This window comes from Exophiala aquamarina (genome assembly GCF_000709125.1).
Source record: "Exophiala aquamarina CBS 119918 chromosome Unknown aczIA-supercont1.2, whole genome shotgun sequence".
Taxonomy (NCBI): Eukaryota; Fungi; Ascomycota; class Eurotiomycetes; order Chaetothyriales; family Herpotrichiellaceae; genus Exophiala; species Exophiala aquamarina.
Genome location: NW_013550586.1, coordinates 3,724,608 through 3,745,113, shown reverse-complemented (window position 1 = coordinate 3,745,113; position 20,506 = coordinate 3,724,608). Strand labels below are relative to the sequence as shown.

General features: G+C 51.1%; 6 protein-coding genes across 6 annotated transcripts; 3 read left to right on the top strand and 3 right to left on the bottom strand.

The window, feature by feature from the left end:
- Positions 1-413: 413 nt before the first annotated feature.
- A1O9_03160 (uncharacterized protein) lies at positions 414-1,337 on the top strand (the record flags this gene model as incomplete). Its single annotated transcript, XM_013408728.1, has 1 exon — positions 414-1,337. The coding sequence occupies one exon, from the start codon at positions 414-416 to the stop codon at positions 1,335-1,337; it is 924 nt and encodes a 307-aa protein (XP_013264182.1).
- Positions 1,338-3,406: 2,069 nt separating this feature from the next.
- A1O9_03159 (uncharacterized protein) lies at positions 3,407-4,035 on the top strand (the record flags this gene model as incomplete). Its single annotated transcript, XM_013408727.1, has 2 exons — positions 3,407-3,514; positions 3,730-4,035. 2 exons carry the CDS (start codon positions 3,407-3,409, stop codon positions 4,033-4,035), a joined length of 414 nt encoding a protein of 137 aa, XP_013264181.1.
- Positions 4,036-11,062: 7,027 nt separating this feature from the next.
- A1O9_03158 (uncharacterized protein) lies at positions 11,063-11,728 on the bottom strand (the record flags this gene model as incomplete). Its single annotated transcript, XM_013408726.1, has 1 exon — positions 11,063-11,728. One exon carries the CDS (start codon positions 11,726-11,728, stop codon positions 11,063-11,065), a length of 666 nt encoding a protein of 221 aa, XP_013264180.1.
- Positions 11,729-12,814: 1,086 nt separating this feature from the next.
- A1O9_03157 (fused signal recognition particle receptor) lies at positions 12,815-14,782 on the bottom strand (the record flags this gene model as incomplete). Its single annotated transcript, XM_013408725.1, has 1 exon — positions 12,815-14,782. One exon carries the CDS (start codon positions 14,780-14,782, stop codon positions 12,815-12,817), a length of 1,968 nt encoding a protein of 655 aa, XP_013264179.1.
- A 519-nt stretch (positions 14,783-15,301) lies between these two features.
- A1O9_03156 (uncharacterized protein) lies at positions 15,302-16,501 on the top strand (the record flags this gene model as incomplete). Its single annotated transcript, XM_013408724.1, has 3 exons — positions 15,302-15,595; positions 15,649-16,212; positions 16,277-16,501. 3 exons carry the CDS (start codon positions 15,302-15,304, stop codon positions 16,499-16,501), a joined length of 1,083 nt encoding a protein of 360 aa, XP_013264178.1.
- A 1,077-nt stretch (positions 16,502-17,578) lies between these two features.
- Positions 17,579-18,671, bottom strand: A1O9_03155 (uncharacterized protein; the record flags this gene model as incomplete). The annotated part of the gene is made up of 2 exons (XM_013408723.1): positions 17,579-18,449; positions 18,607-18,671. The coding sequence occupies 2 exons, from the start codon at positions 18,669-18,671 to the stop codon at positions 17,579-17,581; spliced, it is 936 nt and encodes a 311-aa protein (XP_013264177.1).
- Positions 18,672-20,506: the final 1,835 nt, after the last annotated feature.

Sequence of the window (20,506 nt, the reverse complement as noted above, 5' to 3'; positions counted from 1 at the left end):
GCACTCAGGCCCAACACGAATGGTCGGGCGAGCATTGACTTGTAAAAAGGATTAGATGGCGCTAGTATGAGCCCTCGTAGCGTAATAATACTAAAAGCAAAGGTCGCATCGTGCTATTCAAATGCACAATCTGGTCGATGCTCACCATGGCACATGAAGGAATAGTGGAAGGCTGATGAGTTTCAAGGAGACGTGATTCCCCGCACGCACGTGACCAACGACCTCCCGCTTAAGCACGGAAGGTGAGCTCGAAATGTGAGACTCGACCGGTTTCGAGAGGCACAGTTCAGACCACCAGCTTCTGCTTTTCGCATTCATAGACGCATGCGCTTAACTGTATTACTCCTTCTCAGCTACTTGCTGGCTCAAGAGTCGCCAAAAATCGGACACCACCTCACCCTCTACTGAACAGCATGGCCTCATACCTCTCGTATTTCACATCCAACAATGCGTCCAGCGCCCCTCCTTCCTCACATGGCGGAACGCCTCAACCTGCAGGCTCAACTTGGTCGAGCACATTCTCATCTCGCATAGCTACTCTTCGAAAGGCTTTGACAAAAGACTCCGAGGATGACGACCCAGAAAATGAGGACTGCTCCCACATTTCAAACGTGTTGCGCGCCTATTATACTGAGAAACAGAGACCGTTTCCTGAATGGCTTCCTCCGGATCCAAAACGGCCAGTTGCTCCTCCTCCCCAACCACAAGGGTCGTACGGCCAGTATGGCAGTGCATATGGGGCTGGATATGGAGCTCAGAATACACATTCAAGAGGCCCCTCCGGCGGACGGGGAGGAGGTTTGTCCGACCTGTGGGATCCCGCCCCTACTGTGAGCGCACCAGCTCCTCAGAGTCTTCGAGTAGCTCGACCTACGCCTCAATCTCTCCGGTCGAATGATTCCTTACGATCACAGTCTCAATCAAGTGGCAGCGGACAAGCGAGCCCTTACGCTGGCCCCATGAGTGGGGCTCGACCGCTCCCGAGTCAGCGGGCAGGAAGTTATCAAACTGCGAATCCAGCAGCAACCCAGGCGAGCGGTCTAGGATCACGTGATCGCCTTCGTGCACGATTGCAAGGCGGCGGAAGTGGCAGGAGCAGTCCGTCAGCAGGCTTGAATAGCGGGGGTAGCGGCACTCAGGGGTCCTACGGAGGTCCTGGTGGGAACTTTGGTAATCAAAATCGAGGCGGCACATCACAGCCTTACGTTTCAGCATCTGAACCTTGGTCCACCAGTGACCCATATGCTTTCAGCGGCACCTACGACGATGGGGGTCTCTCTAACACGAATCAGTTTGGTAATCAAGGCCACCGACAGCGCCCGGGAGGACCAAGGTGAACAAAACTCCTTAGGGCTGAAATCTTTTCCTTACGAAGATGAGACCCTCAGGCGGCTGCCACGATTCGACAAGGCCATGGAGGACCAAGATAAACGATAGATTGCTAGGGCTGAGATCGTTTCTTACAAATTTGAGACCATCAGCCTCGTAGCAACGGCCCGAAAACAAGGACTATCAAGGGTCACTAGCATCTGACAGTGGCTAAGCCCTTCTTAGACGAGTACTGACCCTCCCGGGGTAGATGTTTTGATCCCAAAGAGAAGACGTGTATCTTCTTGGGTTAGCGATTATCCAGGAATGGAGATGGTCGTTTCGGATCCACGCGTATGCGGCAATGGATAGCGACGCATATCTATTCTTTGGGAGGGTTGGGAAGCTTGATCCTACTCGGGTCGTGCAGCCTCGAATGGAAGAGGCAGATGGGAATTGCACTGGAGCTCAGGCCTATACGAGAGGCAGGCCATGTGGCCCAGTGCTCGGCAATCTCGATCCGCAGTGTGGAATAAAGGACTATTGTGGCTGATAGTAAGCATCTTGGCGAGCGATTCCTTCAATAGGAAGATACTTTTGGCACACAGGACCCCTGCAGGTGGCCGGATATAGGGCAGAAAGTGGCACCAAGGTAGAATGGGGGTTGTCCGCTCACAGCTTCACCCACGGGCTCAGCGACATAGCCTCACGGTGGAGAGGCTGAGGCTGTAGACTACGCCCAAGTAGGTCAAGCTTCGGCATAGTCGGCCATATGCACTGACTAAGCTTGGCATCCGATTCTCTCCTTGGGTCGTTATTCTCGATAACTTTGGATCAATTCGGTCGTTCCATTGTCCTTCCAAAAGCTCGCTACTGGCCTCCGCCAAAGCTAGCCCATCACCATGGGCCGGAATGCCGCCCAGGTGAGCTACGTGACCTTTCCAACTACAACTTCATGGGGTGGCCTTTTCCGCACTACCGAGCTTAGTGACTTCCGGCTGGCTGGTCGTAATTAAAGGACACGCTCTGCATTTGGGCTTGTGAGCCAGCACGACGTGCACTACCTCGCCCTGGATTCTGGCGAAGCCCGCCCCCATTTCTCTGATTGCGCCATGACTTGATCAGTTGTTTCCTTACCGGAATCCGGAGTGACCCTTTTCGTGGCTTCGCTGACATTGCCTGTGAGGTGCTCTCGGCGTCCGGCACGTGGCCACCTTTCCAGACCATCTTTTTCCACATCCCACCAGGCCACTAGCACTTTTGCTGAGCGTTTGAGGCTGAAGATCGTTGGACAGTCGTACCTGTCTCACGCTTTTAGACCTACGTGAAACTATAGTGCCATCTTTTGCCGGAAGATGACCCATCCGCGCCTTGATGTGGCGTGGGTTGGGGGATGGGGAGCCGCAAAAAGGAGCACTTCTCGGTAGTCATTCAGAATAGTCGTTTTGGGCAGGGCTATTGTATACGGCGACGGTTACCGAAATGGCAAGGTATTGCTCGGCACATCATCACACGCTGGACAGAAAAGACATATTATCTCTGTCGGAACTTGGAAGACATGTGTCAGCCTGCTCATCTGCTTTGGTTTGTGCCCACTGACCCAGGCCAATCCCATCTATCCATCCGCCGCCCATCATCCTACAATTACATTGCCCTTAATCGTGGTCTGGTCTCTACTCATCATTGTTTCCTTCCTGCGCTCTTACTAATTTCCCATCCCCCTTTCGGCCCTGGTGAGGCCCTGTCCATTCTTCATTGCCAGTTGCATTCCAGATAGCGCCTTATATCATCACGATTAGCAATTTTCGAGCACACCTCCCCCGCTATAGCCTTCCAACATCACTTTTCTAAAGGTGGTGTGTAGTCTATGGACGATCTGTCCCGGCAGAACAGCACCGGCTCCAAAGACAGAACTACAAGAAGGCCTTCATCTCGCAATCAAGAAGACGAACGAAGATCCACAACCCTACCTCAACATCCAGCTGCTGGGCGGACTCCTTATACTTCAGCCTACAATACCCCGACTTCTTCTCAGACAGGAGAGCAATCTGCATCACGAACATCATATCCGATATCGGTTTCGCCATTTGATTCCACCATGTCGCGCCATGCTTCATCAGGACCAACTTCGGTTCCCACATCGAAATCCCAGCAGTATCAGCTCGTTTCTCCTGGCACACCAGCTGATCCTCGAGCTATGAGCCAAGTTAGTCCAGGCTTCATTTTTGTAATATTTCCTATGTTTGCGGTGGTTTGGTTTTGATTCCTTGCTCCCTTTCCTTTTCCTTGATCTCCCAACCTCTCCTCTCCTCTCCTCTAATTTCTCATCTCTTATCTGGTTCTCTGGTTCTTTGGATATTTGATGTCTTTTCGCGCACTCCAAGAGTGGGACACAAAGCACAGGCTAACGGTTTCCTGCAGAACAACAAGGACCAACTCATCCAGTCCCTTCGGACACACCGAGTCAACACCATTACTGAATTGCGTCGCATCGAGAAGATTTTTGCTTACCTGGATTCCGCCGAGGTCACTGAGCCGATGACCACGGCATGGGCTCATTACGTCAACTCCAACAACCTGTTAAATGAGCTTCGTGGGCTTACCAGGACCTACCCATTCAGTTCGGAGTGTCTAGACGAAGCAAAAGCTATGGTCGTCCGCGACCCCAGCAGCACACGGAGCTGGAACTACTGTTGGCTAGTGCTGGTCAAGATGGAGAAAGAGTAAGCTCTGGAGATGCAACCCGAAACGGCCATTTTCCATTTGCCACGCGATCAATTAATCCGTGAGAGAGGCTAACATTCTGCTCTCACCTCCAGAAACCTTGTTACCAAACATGCACGAGCTCTTGCATCCAAGGCAAGCACTTGGGGAGGTCGGCGACCTACTGCGACAGAGTTCGAGAAGCTAGTAAATGCATGTGTGGCGGAGTGGACCCGAGCTCTCAGGCAGATGCTCAAGCACTGGGACAAGCCACCAAGCACGACTGGAAATTGAGAGGGCGCGCATGAGTGAGATTGTTGACATTGCAGGACAAGGGCACTTCGGGCTTAGACCGTTGCATCGGTCAGGACCGAGCGGCAAAAGCACCAAATGGGGGGAAGAGGAGAGAAGGGACAAGAGCCAAAAAAGATTTTGCAGTTGGCTCCTTTTTCGCAAGGGACTGACAACCTGCTTTTTGCCACCAAACAGGCACCGATTGATATGACGGTGGGATGTCAGACACGTGGTCTTCTAGGGGAAACGGCCGCTTCTTCGACTACCTCTGTGTTTCTTCTTCACGCGATGCGATCAAGAAGCACAGGGTGTGCCGAATACGCGAAGAGGAAGAACATGGAAAATGCTGAACGTGGAAATTCGTGGAGAGTGTTGGGGCTGGGCCTTTCGCATGGGTGGAAAATGGGCAGATCCCAATTGGGAAATGAGCAGAGACCGGCTCTCGGCTCCGCAAAGGGGAAACAATTGGCTAAGGCGTTTCGGTTTGGGCAGGCATCCAAGAGATGCATCACTCAATCCCTCTTTTGGTTACAACTAGGGTCGCTCTTTTATACATATAAAACATTTCGATTTCTTTCCTCTTACAACTTATCATTGCGGGCTGGAACACAGACGCGCCGGGTGTGTATGTGCTGCTGCTGTGTGGCAGGGCCAAAACATCTGGGAAGCGAACGTCGTTCTTGGGCAACGGGCCTTCACCAATCGCGGATGTACTACCTCGGACAAGCGTGTGTAGAGCGATTTAAAATAGATGTCTGAGTACCGCTCATATTGGGCTCCAGGCGAATTACCGTCTCCATTGCAATTCTTGAGCCCACATGATGTCCTTGATCCTGGTCCAATTGCTCGTACGCATACTTTGTTAGACTGCTTGGTGGGTAAGGCTTAGTTCGATGGTGGTACCCGATTTGACGTCCAGCTATTCAAGTGGACACGTCCCTCACTTGGAAGACCGAAAAGATGCAACTGATGGCACTTGCAATCTTCCAACACTGCGTGACCATCAATAGCGTTCGCTTACTTGGGCAACCGTCGTGCTGTCAAGGTCTGTGGCATAGACCATTAAGATCTTCTTCCCATGGACCGACTTGTCCAGATGAGCAATGACTAGGTCTGAAATGATAATCAGAGCCGATGACATCATCACATAGGGTAGAATATCTTTCGATCTGTGCATCACTTCTGCCCTTTTCCACTGAGGAATTGCCGTTATGTGGAGCGATCGTCCGACCCCGATTGCATCAAATGTCTCGGCCCGGCCGTCCATGAATTCACCTGCACCCATCTGACAAACCTCATGTGAGGCCGTTGTTGGGAACAGCAAACGGCCAACCGAGGAGATGGATCGCACTTCCATCCCCGTCCGGTATGGCCACACACATGAGTTGCACGCGGGGGCCATAGTACAGCTTGGCTGGAGATCGGGAAAGGGGGTCCATGGGAGAGAATCGAAGACAAATGCTGACTGGACGGGACGGCGCGGCGGGGAGACGAACTTGTGTCAGCAACATCGTATTCACTCATGGTGCTCACCTCGCGACCACCAACTTGGCTGTTTTGCGTGTTCCCACCGCCAACGCCAACAACGACAGATCCGAAATGTTGGCTCCACGGAATGATCAGCTCCCAGAACGCTGGCATGCTCAACCCCCGATACAGTTGGAGGTACTACCAAGCATGGCAAAGACTCAGAGTCAGCTGGGCCCGCGTGGGGGTACTAGTGGTACCTGCCTCACAGATGATCCTTGGGAACGAGCTGCAATACAAGCAGGGATCACGTCTGGTACCTGGATAAGACAATATGTCAACGTCTGCTACCGTCGAATGCAGCACAACAGGATTCGAGGGTCCCCCAAGTTTCAATGCCGCACCCAGACTTGAGCGAGGCCTCGCACGGTCATACTACGATGGTGTGATTACCTAATCAGAATCAATTGCAACCAACGTACCGCCTAACGGCGACGAGTACCACGGTCATAGGATCGACCAAAACACTCGATCAGATCCCACCCGCTTTAGGATGTCGGGAGCGAAGTGTATGAGGCAGTGCAGGGATCGATTCTCCCATGCTTACCATAAAGAAGATCTCGACGCCCCGAGGAGTTCAACCCGCAAAGTTTTCGGCTCATTCGGCCATTGAGGGAGAGTGTGAGGGAGGAGTTGGCGTCAATCGGCCTGGGGAGGAGAAGGTGCGCGGCAACAGGAAGCTGATTAATTGATTGCCTGAAATGGAACGAGGCTGACAAGCTGATTGGACATGGACATCCCTACCTTTTGCCACGTTCGGCAACGCGCGGTAGCCGGCTCCACTTGATCTCCCTTGGCCTGCGACTTGTCATTCGAGCGTTCTTGACCTCCTGTCTTCTCGACGTCCCCCTGGTCCTTCGAGCCTATCCCGCATTTTTGATCCTTGCCCAGACTCGTTCAACTGTCGTCGCCCATCTTTCTCCAAGTTGAATGAGCCTCGCGGACAGATTGACCTGAGGTCTGACTGGTATCCGTCACCGGAAATTCTGCATCACCCCTCGATTGTTGCCAAGTCCCTACGATTCTCGGAAGCGCTTCTTCCAGAAATTCATCACTAAATTTACTTTCGGTTACGATGCTCGACCATCAATCGAACGGTTGCCGAGGACGGAGAATGTTTGGAGAAATCTCAAACTGGTAAAAATCCAAATCAACTTGTACCCTGAAGCTCGGGCTTTGCGCTCCACAAGGCTGCAAAACCATTCATGTGGATGAAGAAATATCATCAGCCACTTAGAACCAAAGACCCACCTGCCACTGGGAGTAGGCACTCCGTCCCCCACCATTCGGTACAGTTCAGTGGAGGAACATGAATGAGCGTAAGCTTCGGGGAAAGCCAGGCATGACACCTTCCTTGTTCGTACATTGTAAGCAACGCTTGGCCCCCAATTTACGACGTCGCTGCGGCCGCACAGATATCTCAGTCTCAGACTTCATCTTCCTGGAGTTCGGCGTTCTTGGTATCGTTTCCATATTTATATTCGAAACAGGTGCAATCATGAGCGCAGACGGCCTACAGCAATTCTCTCCGAAGAAAACGGAATGATGGCTAGTACCAAATCACAACCTGCGCCTGCCATTTCCGGGAATTCTTCCGGCAATGCTTACTGTCCAGCGACCAGGTGATCCAAGGGTTGTCTCTTAACAAGAACCCTTTGCCGTTTCGTACTACCACATATATTCCATCTCTTCTAGGAAGTCACAATCTGTCTGGTGTGAAAGGCTACGGCATTGGATCCCTGCAAGATCCGCTTTGGGACTTTAGTTGACGCCAGCCAAGTGCTCGAGTGATCTCACCGTTTTCAGGCTGAGTTCTGATGTTCTAGCATAGGCTTTGATACCATGAGAGGAGACCCCTAAGCTCAACTGCATTTGTTGCCTGACGCCCTTTTGGATGGCTGTCTGAGCCCTTGGCTCAAAAATACTTTTACAGGTTGGGAGATTTGCCAATTTCAACGTTCAGCCAAACCCGTCTCACGGCCGATGGATCTGTCTGCCGGTGTCCTCGCTTGGCCGGCTCCGTTAGCACGCTCTTCACCTACGGCTTTGGCTGGCTGCAGTGTGTGCACACCGACGCTTTCCTCGAATGTGTTCCTTACTAACGTGCCAGGTGGGAATCGTGGGCCCTCTTTCACAACAACAATTTGGCCCCATCACTCAGACCGGACAATATCTGGTAACAAGAATCGAGCCGAGAATAATGTCAGCTATCACACCCTCTTTCATGCGTAAGCCTGGTGAAGGGGGGATCGGACAGCTACGCCAATCACACGGGCTTCAAACTTACTCATCTCGATTCATCGAGTGCTCGGACGGAAGATACGAGAATCATCTCTGCAACGAGCATGCCCAGGGAGAAGACTAGTGGGTCTCCACTATGCAAGAATACTTAGACTGGTGAGATATGCGCTTACATACACAGCACTTTTCACTACAATGATGCTGACCTAAGTGCTCCACATCAGAGGCTAAGGTGCAGCCGTACGTTTCGACCCGACGTGGCGGCCTTGAGGAGCATCCTTTTCCACGCATTCGTATGTCCAAGTTTTCCTCTTCGGGTTTTGCATGCGGAAAATGGCACGCCACGAAGGCCTTGCCCAAGCGAATAGGGTCCGATTTCGCAAGAAACGCCACCTGTATCGACAACGGTAACTGTCTGTATCGGAGTTCCAGAGGCATCATGTTGAGAACATGAACAAAAGCCTCCAAGAGTGGTACGTATGGTCTCCAATTCACCATCGGATCTGTACCCATCTGTGCACTAATCTCATGAAATTGAACAACTTGCTGTCTATTGTATCTATTGGATTCCGCAACCCAGTATCCTAACCAAGCGAGTGCTGAACTTTGGCAGGGAGAACTTCGGCGACGGGGTATCAATGTGGGCTGAATTTTGAGAGCCACCCCTTGGCTGGCCTCATAAACCAGGATCCACAGGCCTGGCCGTTGACGGAGAGCACTCCTCCAAGCTCTGAGCAAGGAACAGGTGGGACAGTCACTGTGTGACCTTTATCTACATTGATTCCACACCTTGATTGGCGCCACCCACTGGTCTTTGCAGGGCACCTGCACCCACTTAGCCACGCCCGCTCTTCTTCTATCGTTTTCTCCTCAGTCGGATACAAGCATCCGCTTCTAGGGCGGGATGATGATGAGTCACTGATGTCTAGGCACCTAGACTTTCATGAACAAGGTCAAGCAACTGGGATTCTAAGTGAGTCTACTACGAGCAAGTCTGTATGGGGCCTCACCCAGCCAGCCAGCCTGAAATCACCTTTCTACTGCCAAGTTCACTTCAGACCACGGTTTAGTTGATCCACTTTTGCTTTCTGAGATAAGAGGTACTTCAGACGTCACGAAGCACACGTCCAGCTGATGTAGCTGCTAGAAGTAACTCTCCACTTACCTTTCATAGTCTAGGCGTCTTCAAAGACCCCCAACACTTGTGACAGAAGGCCTTGATTTCATCCTTGCATGGGTCCAAGGGTGCAGAAATCTTGACCGGTTGCGGATCTTGTGGCGCCGAGCACATAAATGCTTGTCCAAATGGCAAATGAAGTTCAACATCAATCTTCATAACACAGCTTTTCATCTAGCGGAGACATGATGAACATACAGGGATCCACATTCCGATCTCCACCACTTCACACGAATGGATGGACATGCGCGTCCAGCTTACAGTGTTGCTGTCTCCTGAATGTTTGTCTCACCACTGGAGATCGCCTGGGTTTTGTTTAACCGACTACGGGCAGTGGACAAAACTTCAAATCATGTTGCAATCGCCCAAGAAGGCCACAATGAAGCGCTGTTCCACGTGTCTTGACATTCCTATGCTTCTGCTAGGATGTGGCTACTAATCGTGCATAAGTTTGCTCTGCACTTCCGGATTGCCCCGAAGTTCTAGAACGAGCGTCGTGTACTTGGAGAATTTCGCGATAGGCCCTTGTTGACCGTGTTTCTGGCAAGTCGGCAGTTGTAAGGGCCAGAATTCTGCTGGCGTCCACCCAATGCCCGCTCAAGCTGTGGAACAGAAGTTGGGTATCCGTTGGTGGAGCGAAAGAGACTTTCGCTGGCGCGGACCAAGGCAGCAAGAAACTGGATCAAGTGTTTGCAAGATGCAAGAACGATGCTGATCGACAGGGTGCGCGGTGTCAAGAGGGACTACTCGTATGGACGGAGTACCTCCTCATTGATAATCAGGTTTGAACAAAACTTGAAACACCAACTTGGACGAGACTGTCACTCCACATCCACGCATGGCTGATCCTTATTAATGTGGGTTCGTGGGTCGGATTGACATGGTCATCAAGATCCAGAGCAGGATCACCGGATCGTGGCTCTGGATAAGCTCATTGACAGGGCTTGAAACAGAGATCTTTCGTCGCTGGGCCTGTTGGTTTTTGTTAACCGTGTTCTCTTCGACGAGCTCTCGCTAGCGGTACTACTAAGTGGTTACCGGTGTTCCTTCCTCGGACTTTATGAAGGCGGAGTTGTGCATAGTATCATGATTAACCTCGCTGGCTTCTACCAATGGCATGAGTTGCAATAAAGATTCTTTTGCTCCGCCGCTGTAACAAATCGTGCACTCCGTAGGCACATATTGCGAAGCCCGTCTACCAGCCGACAGTGTGACCAAGCCAGCCTGTTGAGTCAAGGGACTTCAGCCAAAAGTCTTTCTTATCGACTTTCACAACCGTACACGTTTGGGCCCTGACCTTGGTCTTGCCACTCACATGCGCGTTTATCAGGCGCGTCTTGCCAGCAACGCTATTTTATCCTCCATTCGAGACAAGCAATCACGTGTCAAGATCAGCACTCCCATCGGAATTACGTGTCAGAGAAACCAAGTGCTCTGAAACACAACTGCCCAAGTCGTCTTCACAGAACCGAACATCGGTGCAGCTGATCGCAGCCTTGTTTCGTTCACTCGGCCAGTCTGAAAGTTAGGGTCGTCGACAGCGATTTCTCCATAGAAGGAGCATTGTAATACGGAGATAGACAGCGTGGCCGGGCTCGATAGGTTTTCGAAGAGGGAATTGATAAGCCAGTTGGCACAGCGCTTTATTATGCTCAGAGACGGGAGTTTACAAGTAAGGATCCAGAAGTTCCATAGGGTATGGAGAGAATTGATTCACGAACATACAATCAACTACCTCCACCGGTTCTCCACCTGATCTATACCAGCCTCAGCTCACCTCCTTTGGGCCTCTGCCATCGTTCGTTCCTCAAATCAACCCCAAACCTTTCCCCAGAGCAACCCTAATAAGCCCATCCTTTTATACCCATTATGCACCACTGCTTTTCCGTCGATTTTCGCCCTCACGTTTTCCCAAACTTGCTCCAAATCAGGCCGATCACTCGCTCCTCCAAGATTCATCGCACTCGGAACAATCGCCCATTTTTCCAGTACCGCTCCCACTACCCCCGTCATATCTCCTGCCTTGCCCCCGCGCAAGACCAGAATCCCCGGCTGTGCCATCCCATTCTCATAGCCCTTCCTCTCGGTCACCGCAATCTCAAGCCCGTACCGTTCTTTCACGAATTCCACGAGCGTGTTTTGTGTATCAACGATAGCGTCGCCGGAGTAGCGGGTGAGTGTGAGCGTTTCAGGGAGGAAAGAAGCAGGTTCAGAGGTGACGATTAGGGTTTTGCCGCCGAGGGAGGCGATGGATGGGGAGAGGCCTTGGAGGGTACGCAGGTAGGCTCGGCAGAACGGACACCAGTGTCCGCGGTAAACTGGGAGGCTTGAGCTCGAGTTGGGAGGGCAGAAGGGCAGTAGAGTGGAACGGTAGAGAAAGAGGAGGGATGAGAAGAGGCGCAACTTACAAACGACGAAGAGAACCGAGGAGGACGAGAGTAGGGAATTGAACTCCTCGATGGCTGTTTGAGGAGTCATTGAGAAATGTCTCTTGTGAAGATATAACTTGGGGGAATGTGGTAAGCTGTTCTTTGAGATCTCCGGACCAGACCGCGTTATTGCGACGGTGTATGTTAATTATCTAAATAAAGCTGGGAAACTGATACCCATCAAACGGACAGAGCATTATAGACCTATTATACGTTTCCTGCAACAAATGGCTTTCCTAGACCTGCACATGGGGTAAAAGCAGCCACCTGCGTGGTCACCTGTTCAGATGGCTCGCTTAGAGACGAGGCACTTGAATGTTGACATATCATGTCGGCAGCCTTACAAAGATACCTGAACTTGAAAGACATGCCTGAAGTTCTCGCAGCCCTGCTTACGAGGCTTACGAGGCTTAGTAGGTACTGTTGGTCCGAATTGCTGCGCGCGAACGTAGGTAACGATTTTGTAAAGGTGTCAGTGACGCGACACGCCGTGGTACCTTGGTCACGCACTTCTGGATGGCCGTATACACATTGAGCTTTGCAAGCGGCTCTCATTCCGTGGACTAGTTACGGCCGCGCACCAATATTTGGTCCTAGCGTAGCTACGCATATATGTTGGCCTCGACATGGGCTGGGTTTATACATGCCAATAGAATTTCTTTAGACCAGCATTCTAATTTGCTATATGAGTATTGACTCTTATTACTAATTTAACATGAGCTATTATAGTTTATAAGTAATTACTGATATAATATTACCTCTTAGTTAATAGCCAAGATTGATATAGTCAATATTATTCGCGGTCGCGGGAGCGCGAATGTTGGTATATCGGCGAGTTTTGTAGTCGGATATCGCTTAGAGTATTCAAGTCCCTCGATCTCGGATTTTGAGGCCATTTAATTGTACAAAGTGGTGGATTGGGCTGAGTGATTCGGTGTAGAAGAGAAGGAGTTGCATTTAGGACGCGTCAGATCGCGTCTCATTCATTACTCGGTTGTATCATTTCGTGGTGCCCAAACTCACACGTGCGAGGAGGTGAGAAAGAAAATCGATACTTGGATGAAAGACTGTTAGGAATTACAATGACGTCAAGATGGGATTGTAATCAATCCACTACACAATCGTTGCAACTCAACTAGCTCATCAACATATTGACAGCCCATGGAACAGATAGCTGCCGGAGATCTCCATAATGTTGTCCAACCCCAATGAACTGTACGGGGACCGAAGTAGCATGAACCAAGCTGATCATTGTGCCAATTCCAGATCCCACTGTATCGATCTTTGATACGATAAATCCATCCAGCTTTCTGTTCTTCCCCAGCGCCTTTGTGAAGTTCTGCGCCTGTCCCACCGAATCATTGCCAACCAGTGCTTCTGCGACTTGCAAAATCAAGTCGGGCTGCGCAAAGTCAACCAGCTTTTCCAGAGACGCCATAAGCTGAGTATTGGTGTGTGCCCGACCGGCGGTGTCGATCAAAACCACTTGGTAATCATTGGCAGCTGCAAAGGCGACCGCGTCTTTGGCAACATTTGCAGCATCTTTCCCGTAGCCTCTTTCGTAGATGCTGACGGCGCCTAAGTTCTCTCGAGCTGTGAGCTCTCTTAGATTACGTACATGAACATTCAGCTGCTCCACAGCACCCGATCGGAACGTGTCGCCTGCAGCTATAAGCACCCGATAGTTGTTTTGTAGAAGGAAGTAGCACAGTTTCGAGAGGTTGGTGGATTTACCGACACCGTTTACACCAAGTATGGTGATTACAAATGGCCGTGGTTTTGCTTTCGAACCCGATGGATTGGCGACTGACTCGATTTGTTGTAGAAGATCTAAGGAGGATCTGGGGGTGAGGATCTTGCGCAAGGAGTTTTCGAGCGCTGGTTTTAAGGCTGTGTCAATTGACTCAAATGCTCCCGTCTTTTTGCCAACCATTTCCGTCTGGACCCCCTCACAAAGACGGGTTGCTGCGTCGCGAGCGACGTTCTTGTTGATAAGGTGTTCTTCCATAGACTTCAGAGGCTGGTCGAGGTCTTCCTTGGTCAACGTCTTGCCTCCGACTATGTTCCGAAAATAGCCGGAGATGGCTCCAAATCTCGTGTTGCGGGCCCCGTTAGCCTCAGACTTGCCAGAATCTACGGATTTCAAAATGTTGGTGACTTCATCATCTAGATCTTTGAGGACAAACTGTCCTTGCTTGTTCTTGGTACCCCAGCTTTCTTGGCTGATGGCTTCTAGAGCAGGCGATCGAACGGCAGACTCGCCATTAGCATCAGCTTCAATAGCAGAGTAGTCGAGATTAGTGTCGTCAGATTCGTCTGCCATTCCATCTGGACCCCACACTCGTCCTTTTTTGGCGGTGGACTTGGGAGTTCTTGGCCGCCTTGCTTCGTCGCCAGACGATGCGTTGGCGGAGGGGGCATTGGCAGCCTTTCTTGAGCGGCGCGAACCGCGACTTCCTGGTCTTGCTTTCTCCGTCAAGAGATGGCTAGCAATGCCAGGTAAAGGAGTTGTGGGTCGGGAAGAGTCAGGAGATTGAACAGGTGTACTCAGAGTGGAGTCACCGTTCAAGGGAGGCACAGCGCGAGGCTGTGCCTTGAGAAGCTGAGGTGACTCTGGCGGGGGAGGTCCTCCTGTGTCACCACCTTCAGCACTCTGTTTCTTCTCCTCTTGAACCTGAACTCGTGGGGTTTGAGTGGAGACGGGGCCACCAGCAGACTGATCCAGCCGGCGCATTTCTTCGTCGTAGTACTTGTCGAAGGGGTACTTCAGAGCGGTATAGTCCAGTTCCTCGAGTTGGCCTCTATAGACCTCGACAAATATGGTGCGAACATCGTCGAGTAGTTTGTCGACCCAGGTGAGTTGGAGAAGAGATTGATAGACAGCAACGAAGATCAGGCCCAGGTCTTTGACGAGTGCGTATTTTAAGGTGTATCTCTCATGCTTGTAGGTGGGGTGGGCGGAATTTGAGAGGACCGGGCGGACCTTTTCTTCGATAAAGACATCGTTGATCAGACTGTTGACGGCCGTGGCAGCAATGGTAGAGGTGGATCTGGACCACAGAACCACGCCCGAAGTGGTGAGGATCTCAAAGGCGTCCAACATTGGGAGAGCTCACAAGTATTAGGGTGGAGAAGAAGGGTTGATATTGGGTATGGCAGTTGTGAACTTAACTGCGGCAGGGTGCAGTTGCGGGAGTGGGCAGTGGGCAGGCCAGATACGCCTGTGACGTGCAATAATTAAGCAATAATTAATTATAGCGAGGATCAAGGATGGAAAGGACAACCAGCCGAGCCCAGAGGCACGTGCATCGGCGACAAGCATGCTTGGCATCGGGTAAACCCCGTCCTCCGTCTAGTCTGCACGTGCACTGGCGTCCATTGCAACTGCCAGACTGCGCATCACCAATTGCAACAATGACACTTTTCTCAAAACCCACCTCGTCTCGTTTGATTAACTTGTGAACACCTCGTTCGTGTCTGTTCTGTTTCCGCTTTCTCACCAAGGAGATCTGGCCTCCACAACCTACCTTCCTTCGGCAGGTCACACGCTTGACAGCTGTCTTTGTTTCTCTCATTCAACACCCCGATATCACACTCATTTTCTTTCGTTTCTCTCACCAACATGCAGCAACGTCAACCCTTCCCCCCGCCTCAAAAGTCCCCCGAACTATTTCATCCGCGGCCGCAGCACATCTCCCAAGTTCCTATGATGAGATCCCCTCCACCACCAGTCTCCCAGATTCAGAATCAGCAGCAGCCTCCCGTCAATAGCTATGGTAACCCTTTCTCAAATCCTAGTGCCGGAGGTGGGATGGGACAGGGCTTTGGTGGCTTCATGAATGACCCTACTGCCCAGATGGGCTTTCAGGTCGGAAAAACTGCCGTCGCGGCAGGGCAGGAATATATGGAGCAGAATGTAAACTCACTGTCCCGGCGTAAGCCCAGGCAGCCGCTGACCATTTCTTTCAGTTTAACCGTTATGTTCCTGTCTCGGCGCTGAAGCACTACTTCAATGTATCCAACTCTTACGTTGTGCGGAAACTTCTACTCGTTCTATTTCCCTGGAGGCACAAACCTTGGACCAGACAACAGACCCGGATGTCTACTTCATCTACCAATCCCGACGGCCATATCTCTCAACAATCTTACTCCCTAAACTACCTCCCTCCTCGTGATGATCTTAACTCTCCCGACATGTATATTCCAATTATGGCTTTGGTGACCTATATCCTGCTGTCCACTGTCCTTGCTGGTATACGAGGCTCGTTTCACCCTGAGCTACTCGGGAGCATTACGAGCACAGCTTTGGTCGTGATCGTGGTAGAATTCCTCGTCCTTAGGGTTGCCATGTACTTCCTGGCCATCACCAACGACTCGCAATTTCTTGACCTGTTTGCCTATTCCGGCTACAAGTTTGTCGGTGTCATTGTTACCCTGTTCCTCAGCGAGCTACTTACGGGCGGACGCGGAACCAACAACTGGGTGGGCTGGACTTTATTCGTCTACACCTGGTATGCCAACGCGTTTTTCCTGGTACGTCAGGCATGCCATCCTCCTGTGTCATGAGTCAACTGCTGACATGTCATCTAAATTTTAGCTCCGATCGCTGAAGTATGTTCTCCTGCCAGATACTTCAAATGACCCCACGGCAATGCCAGGAAATGGCGCCCCATATACTATGGCGCGAACAAGGAAGAACCAACGGACATATTTCCTCGCCATCTATGCGTTTGTGATTCAGATGCTGTTTATGTGGCTTTTAAGTCGTGAAGAGTCTGCAGTCAAGACCGTCGCAAATAGAATCACCGGCCCAAAAGTCTAGAGTATTTCTCTAGCATTGGCCTTCAATCTAACAGTAGCAAATTTGTTGTTCCTTGGGGCTACGATGTGGACTTCTGTCCATCCCATGGCAGACGCTGAACCTACATGAAACTGGCATTTTGGAGCAGTAGCCGCCTTCCTGTATATATCCAGGGAACGCAGTTCGAACTAGGGATGCACGGAGGCAATTGCCCTAAATCAACGTCTGACTTTCTCGGTACGCTTTGAGCATGCCATGTTAGCCACTGGCTGGACCGGCCTTCCCTTGAGACTCAGCTTCTACCAAATCAGCCTTGTGAATGAAGTCTGCACAGCTTTCAAAGTTGAATCATTTGCTCGTGTCTTAACGCTCCTACTACCGGGTTGGGGACAGCCGCAACCTCATTCGGAGAAGCCGGCCATGAACCTTGGAAGCTCTCTCCTCACGGTAAAAAGGTCAGCATTCTGCTTTATGGAATGAAGATAATGCATCCCGTGGCTCAGCTTGCAGGTATCGGTATTCCTCCAGTCTTCAAAATGGGTCGAAAGCATGGGAACACGTTGTTTGCCTTGACAGCGCTACTATGTAAGCAACATCACTTCCAAAGTCATAATACATTATGATAGATGAGAGTGAGGATAGGGTGAATTTTAGGTATCGCGTTGACGATTGCGAAAGGCAAGGTCATTAACCACGCTGGTGACTTTCGACCAAATGAATCAACACATAGTGTCTTTGGTCCAACCTCTCTTGACACTCACTTTGTGCGTTGACGTTTATTTGGCGGCAGTCTGCCAGGTTCAATTTGAGTGCTAGTAACGAAAGGTCTCTGGAATATGAGGACACTACTCTAAGGACATGATGATGTCCACTACTATTACATATTCTCTGAGTGTTAAATAAACAAACACAGAATCCCGTTCCTTCCTCGATCGACGAGATAGGTGATCGACGGGGTTGTGTTTGCTGTACTCTTTCGCCTCCGGAGGAACTACTGCATACCATCAACTTTTGCTTAGCCGGAGAGATAGATGTCACTTGGAGAAGAAAAGAGAACAAGGTTAGATGAACAGCGTATGCTATTTTCCCAATTTCCCTTCAGTATATCTCCTCCAACCTTCGAAAACAAACACTTGCAACACCCTGGCCCTTTTGTCCCGCGAACTCAAAAACAGGATATTTAATCCGACCGTAGATCTCGAGACGAACACTGTCATGTTGTTCCAGACCAGGGCGCGTGAACCACCGAATAACCTCGTCTTCCGTCCAATTGCAGCTCGTAATGAGCAGGAACCCACCAGGCTTGACCATCCTCGCCGCCTTGGCAGGATAAAGCTCGCAGGCTCGTCGTTCATTGTTCGATGCCGGATCGTGGATCGTCGAGGATGAGAGTGAGATGGCGTCGAAGGTTCCTTTATCGAGAACCAAATCAAACCCACCTGCCTTGGGCCACCACGGCTGGGAGGCCGGGTCGTCCTGGATCAGATCGAGCGTTTCAAACGCGATATCTCCCGGCTTCTCCGAGGCAGCGTCATCCACAGAGAGTTCAGCTGAAGATGATGCCGTAGCTGACGAATTCAGATACTGCCTTCCCAGCCTCCGCGCCAACTCAATGCTCTGACTTGAATAATCCACACCAAGCATATCGCCCTTGTACCCGCCCTCAAGGCGTAGCGAGAACAAGGCGCTGCCGTTTCCAGTACCAAGATCTAATACTGTCGGTAGTCCTGCGTGGGTGGCCTGATGTCCATGTTCACCGTTGTTCGAGTTGCGGGCATGTTCTGCCAGGTATTCCGCCGACAGTGGGAAGGATATGTCTGTCAGAAACGCGAGTGTCTTTGCGGGCGCACCGACGTCGTCGAACCATGACTCCAACTCCGATGGGTCTAATGGCCTCTCGGTAATGGATTCTTCTTCTTCGCCACCGTGGTCGTCTTCTCCGCCGTCGCTATCTGCATCGGAATCCCGGCTAGTGTTTTCTAGGTCGCTTTGATAGTACCTGTCCCAGCTGAAGGCGAGAAGCCGCCCATGTTAGTCTTGGAACTCCCTTTTCCGATCCCTTTTCACAAAATTCCGCACAAATGTACGTTTGAGATATAAAATACGTAGGGTTAGAACGCACTCACTACTCCTTTGTGCCTAGCTCGCTTGGATCGAGGTGATTTGGATGTGATGGCTGCTCTGCAGCCATATTGCGGTTAGGATTCGACCTTTTGAGCTAGAACTCCACTGATCAATTAGATTCACACCTTCTCCTATCTTTGGAGATGACACTGTGAGACTAAATTACATGAGATTGTTGTGCATAAATATCAGGGCACAGACATCGTTTGCGAGAGATTCATGAGGGAAAATCAAAAGCACCGAGATCTAATCTTATCACATATCTGTGCAGCCCCAGCCTCGTTCCCCTCACTTCAGCCTTGCGTGGGTAGATTGGAACTTTCCCGTCGACCGGAGCTCTCCAACCCACAATGTTCTTTCTCTTAACACATCTCGACCCCGGTCTCAGCCGACCCATCGACCGAAGAAATCTTCGAGTCCGCGCTCTCCACGCTATTCACGGACGTGACGCAGAATAGCTATGGGGCCCCAGGTGCCAGTGTAACGTACCATTCGCCGCGGTTCGGCCCAGTCACACTTCGCATCTCACCCGGACGTCGAGGAGGGGAGAAAGCTTTTCGCTCAATACCTGTGGAACGCGGGTGTCATCGCCGCGGATGCTATCGAGGTCGCAAGCTATGACGAGGAAGATGGCGCCGTGAGCAGCGGCGAAGGTGGTGCGGACAATAATAACGAAGAGGGAGTGAAGAATGGTGGTGGATTGGGACAGGCGATTCTGGAATGTTAGAGGGAAACGGGTTCTCGAGATAGGCGCCGGAACGTGATAATGAAAAGCGCATCACCACACAGACACACCTCGGCACCTATCGCTCGGGCTCAAGCGACATCTTCGGATGGCAAATAGTACGAAATGAAGACTGCAAATATCGCTGACGCCTTTGTTCTTGTTTTGGCAACCTTTAGCAACGGCACTTCCCTCGGTGATTTGCACCCTCAGTGGCTCCGTCTCCGTCACTATAACCGACCAGCCGTCGTCGCCTGCACTGACGATGGGTGCGATTTAGCAAAATGTCCGAGACAATGTCACCGATCGGAAGGAGAACAACGAGTCATCCGAACCCATTACCGAGCAATCACGATCGTCGAGATTACCGAATAACAGAACTGTAGAAGGAATGACAGCAATAGAGAACATCCAAGTCCTCGGCTATGCATGGGGTAGACACAATGTACACGACAGAGAGCTACGGGAAACCCGCGTTGCCACAGCTGCAGCCGGGCACGTACGATTGCATTGTCGTCGCGGATTGCCTGTGGATGACCTCACAGTATGCGAATATCGTGAAGACGATCCTGCAGTATCTCGTTGTACGGGATGATGATGATGATAATGATCAACACATTACTCCTCGGAGACTGGTCCTACGTCGCTGAAGCCGCCGCCGCCACAACAACGCCCATGCGCACTAGTCGTCGCTAGTTTCCACACTGAGAGAGGCATTGTGCGGAATTTCTTCGGGGTCGCGACGGGAGAGTGGGAGGAAGAGGAGGAGACGGAAGATGAGGGACAGAAAGGCGAGGAAGAGGAAAACCCAGTGTTGGCTGGGGTATCGGGGAAGCCGAAGGTTCTGAAGATATTCGAATTCGACGTTGATAGTAACAAGCGATCGTGGAAGCCGAAGCGGGAACGAGAAACGAAAGATCAAGCCAAGCGATGATGCGTTTGTGCTGTGCTGGGGAGGAGATGATCACACTGTTGATGGTCCTGTAGAAGAGCTCGAGGAAGAGGGCTGAAATTAAAGAAACAGATGAACGCATAGAAGAACGAGTGTGCTTGGAGCCTTACCATCTTTGAATGCCGCTGTCTGCATCATTCTCGTTGCATCGTGCGTTGTTGTACAAAGCCAGTATATGTGAAACTTCTGAAGTTTGTACCGTGCAAGGCCTCCCAAGCTCACTACC